Source organism: Podarcis muralis, chromosome 1, assembly GCF_964188315.1.
Source record: "Podarcis muralis chromosome 1, rPodMur119.hap1.1, whole genome shotgun sequence".
Classification (NCBI taxonomy): Eukaryota; Metazoa; Chordata; class Lepidosauria; order Squamata; family Lacertidae; genus Podarcis; species Podarcis muralis.
Window position 1 is genome coordinate 132,656,696 of NC_135655.1, and position 4,340 is coordinate 132,661,035.

General features: G+C 41.4%; 1 protein-coding gene across 1 annotated transcript; it reads left to right on the forward strand.

Annotated features, from left to right (window-relative positions):
* Positions 1 to 1,375: 1,375 nt before the first annotated feature.
* LOC114582708 (uncharacterized) lies at positions 1,376 to 4,001 on the forward strand. The gene has a single exon (XM_077918933.1). It carries the CDS (start codon positions 1,466 to 1,468, stop codon positions 2,528 to 2,530), a length of 1,065 nt encoding a protein of 354 aa, XP_077775059.1. The 5' UTR covers positions 1,376 to 1,465; the 3' UTR covers positions 2,531 to 4,001.
* Positions 4,002 to 4,340: the final 339 nt, after the last annotated feature.

Sequence of the window (4,340 nt, forward strand, 5' to 3'; positions counted from 1 at the left end):
CATCTAGTCCAGCCCCCTGCAATGCAGGAATCCCATAACCTCTGCTTAAAAACCTCCAAGGAAGGCTTCCTGATTGTAAGGTCAGCAGTTCAAGTCTGCGTGATGGGGTGAGCTCCCGCTGCCCTGTCCCAGCTTCTGCCACAACCTTGCCGTTCAAAAGCATACCAGTGCATGTAGATAAATAGGTATCACTGTAGCAGGAAGGTAAACAGTGTTTCTGTGCACTCTGGTTTCTGTCACAGTGTTCTGTTGCACCAGAAGCAGTTTAGTCCTGCTGGCCACATGACCCAGAAAGCTGCCTGTGGACAAACGCCGGCTTCTTTGGCCTGAGAGCGAGATGAGCGCTGCAACCCCATAGTCGCCTTTGACTGGACTTAACCATCCAGGGGCCCTTTACCTTTACCTGCGTGAGCATCAGGTTCACACACTCCAGCACTTCCTCTTTTGCCATTACTTCCAAACCAGGTGTTATTTGAAACAGAGATACCTGAGCCTTGGCCCCTTCAGATGTTGCTGAGTTGTCCTCTGCCCCACACAGCCTGGTCAGGGATGATAGGAGTTGTACTTCAACAATATCTGAAGGGCCACAGGTTAGCCACCTCTGGTTTCAAATTTAGTCAAATGTTGTTACTTTCTTTTTATCCTAGCATGAAAATTATGCATGGAATGAAGTGGCTTTATATTTTCCAATAAGTACACAGTCAGAAAGTTCTGTGTTAGACTCAATGATTTCATCACATGAGAATCCGAGAAGAGAGCTGGTAACTGGACTTAAAGAGTCAGGCAGGGTCGTGGCTGAAGCTCTAGTGTGTGTACAAACTAGAAAGCCAACTTTTTCTCACTTGTGTCATTCCTAAACTAAGTTTTCAAGGTTAATCATTTATTTGTGTTTCTATCATATCTCCAGCCCCATCGTTCTACCCAGACACAGGTCCAGCACTGAGGGCCTTCTGGCCGTTCCCTCACTGCGAGAAGCCAAGTTACAGGGAACCAGGCAGAGGGCCTTCTCGGTAGTGGCACCTTCCTTGTGGAACGCCCTCCCACCAGATGTCAAAGAGAACAACAACTACCAGACTTTTAGAAGACATCTGAAGGCAGCCCTATTTAGGGAAGCTTTTAATGTTTGATGTATTACAGTATTTTAATATTTTTTGGGAAGCCGCCCAGAGTGGCTGGGGAAGCCCAGCCAGATGGGCAGGGTATTAATAATAATAATAATAATAATAATAATAATAATAATAATAATACTATGATTATCATCATCATCATCATATACCAAAAATTCTAGGTAATAATAATAATAATAATAATAATAATAATAATAATAATAATAATATTTTTATTTATACCCCGCCCTCCCCAGCCAAGGCCGGGCTCAGAGCGGCTTAAATGTTCTAAAATGTTCTTTAAAAAAATATTTCTCTTGTACAACAGGAACTAAAGAACATACAGAACAAGACTGAAGATGTATTTTCACTACTTAATCTGCCTCTGGATTCCCCTCTCCTTTAGTGTCTCTGAGACCCATAACCCATGCCATAAAATCTGCTTCTGCACAGAAGGGGCAATGTTTGTGAACTGTTCAGGAGTCACTGTCAGCTCCGATCTCATTTTCCCTCCAGAGACAGAGCACTTGGATCTGTCAAACAGTCAGCTGCATTCTGTTCCAAGCAAAGGTCTCAGATCCCTGTGGAAGTTACGGGTTCTCCTTCTGAGTGACAACTACATCAGGAAAGTTGAAGAGAGAGCATTCATCTCCCTGGAGAGACTCCACAAGCTTGATATTGGTAGAAATGAGATCTCCTTTCTTGGAAACAGTTTTTCATTGGGTCTCGTTACTCTCTACGAACTCACTTTGGCCTACAATAGGCTGCAGGAGCTACAGTACAAGAACTTCAAGCACTTTGAAAGTCTTCAGAAGCTCAATTTGCAAAATAATAATATATCGTTGATAGAAACGGGTGCGTTTCGCAGTCTCACCTGCTTGAGGCAACTTTGTCTTCAGAATAATCACCTTCATAACCTCAACAATGGAGATTTTTCTATGCTGCAACACTTAGAAGTTTTGAACTTGGAGGGCAACAGAATCCAAACCATTGGCCCTGGAGTCTTTACTTCTTTAAGCAGCCTCACAGTACTTAACCTGGTGCACAACCAAATTGAACATATTCGATTCAAGACTTTATTATCTCTCCAGACCTCTGGAACTCACATCTTGCTCTCGGACAACCCATGGTTTTGTGACTGTGACCTTCAGAGGGTTTTTGCTAAACTGCACAGTGTCAGAAGGCTGATCCTAGATGACTATCACAACGTGACATGCATGGAGCCCCATATCCTGAGAAACCGCCCTCTGTCATCTGTGGACACCCAGCTGTGCATTGCAGAGACGGTGACGGTTCTTGTCATAACTTTCACAGTCTTTGTCACTGTGGTAGCTGCCATTGTCATGGCTGAAAGGAACAGAAAGAAGAGGACAGGCAAGCACTGGAGTGAGGACAGCAAAGTCTCCTATGATGCTCATAACTGAAGCAGCACATCTTGAGAGAACCTTTTCATCTACTTTGAGTTATGAGATTTAGTAAATCCCTTCAGATTTTGCATTCTCTCTTTCCTTGCAAGAAGTTTTTAATTATTATTTCCAAAGCATAGTTCACCATTACAAGAAGGAGCAGAAAATGTAGGTATGTAGCTATGAATGTCTACTATAACAGAGAAAACTGCTGTAGCAATTCCAGGTTACTATATAAAAATGAAAGTGTGCTAATTATATTGGGTCCCATCCTGCTTCTTCCATTGGAAGAATGACCCTCGGGGTCCCTTCCATCTCTACAATGCTATGATTCTGGACTACTTTCCGTAACAGAAGGTGGGCCTAGAGAAACTAGGCGTGTTTAACTAGATGTGTTAAATCTCTTCCCTTAAAGAGACTTTTCATATTCCAGTGCCTGGTGTATGTTATTCTCGTGGATGCTACCATATTTTACATTATCTCTTGGTTACAGATGGAGAATTCTGCTTGATTTGCATTTTTAAGCAAAGGAACCCAATTCAAACATCCTGATTGCAATACAGTCCAGATTCAGATTTCACACCTCCTTGAATTTTTCTTGGCATTAAAAATTACCAAAATGCATTTTAAGATAAATACAGGTACATTCTTTTTAAAATATATTTTATATATATTTTTCCACAATACAGTTAACAACACAATATAACATCATATGATGACTAAGTTGCCTCCAGATCCATCAATAATGTCCTAGATTTATTTAGGACATGGAATGTAGCTATATTTTATCCCACAAATATCTGGCAGAGTTAAACTGGAGTCTTGATTATCTGCATAGACAATAAAACAGAACGATTGTTTGTGAAACTTATCTTTTTTTGTCCTCTTTGTGCTTTCAGTTGAGCAGTCATCGTTTCCATGAGGGAAATTCGTCATGTTGAGGAACAGATCAGTAGAACCATTTGTGTGCTGAGGCTCTTCCAGTAGAAATTATATGTACACGCAGATTAAATACTTACTTAAAAGTTGTGCAGTTCTGATTTATATATATTTGAATAGTAATTTTCATACAGCTTAAAATGAAACACTGTAGCTTAAAGTGGAAATGAGATGGGATTGTGAGATGAACAAGTACGAGGGATTCGTGAGCACATTAGTATTTAATGCCGTTAATAACTTAGGCCCCAAATATCTGAAAAACAGCCTCCTTCCCTACTGACCTTCTTGTGTAGGAATGAAAAATCACAGGAGACGAGAGAGGCAGGTGCAACATGAGGCGTCTGATCAGGGCGGACCCTGGGAGCCTCCTTTATTGAATATTACAAACATTGCCACAGGTGGGCCTGTGGCTGATTGGTTGATACACAAAGAAACTTGTTGCTGATTGGTTAACATAAGTACTAAGGCGGGAATTACATGTGAGAGGTGGGGATTACATGTGATCATTTATCATCGATGGATTAAAGGCTGGGAATCGAAGCTGGAACTAGACAGGCATGAAGCCTCCTAATTAAATTGTAACTAGAGATTAATATGGCACGAAACAATATAACAATCAAGTTCTGTAGATGTGGTCAGCTAGGCATAAAGAACAAGTCATCATGAACTTAGGGTGAGCTGAGCAAGAAGGGAATGTTTTGGTGTTTAGAACAGAACTGTACAGTGTGTGCAAAAGCAGGGAAAAGATTATAAGCAAGACTTCCCAGAATGCAAGAGAAAAGGGGTGCAAGGCTTCCCCAAAATGCAGCAGGTATGGGCAGAAGGAAAACTTCCCTTTATTCTTGCATGCTAAAGATCAGCAGATCAACCCTCTCTTTGTAGTTCTGCC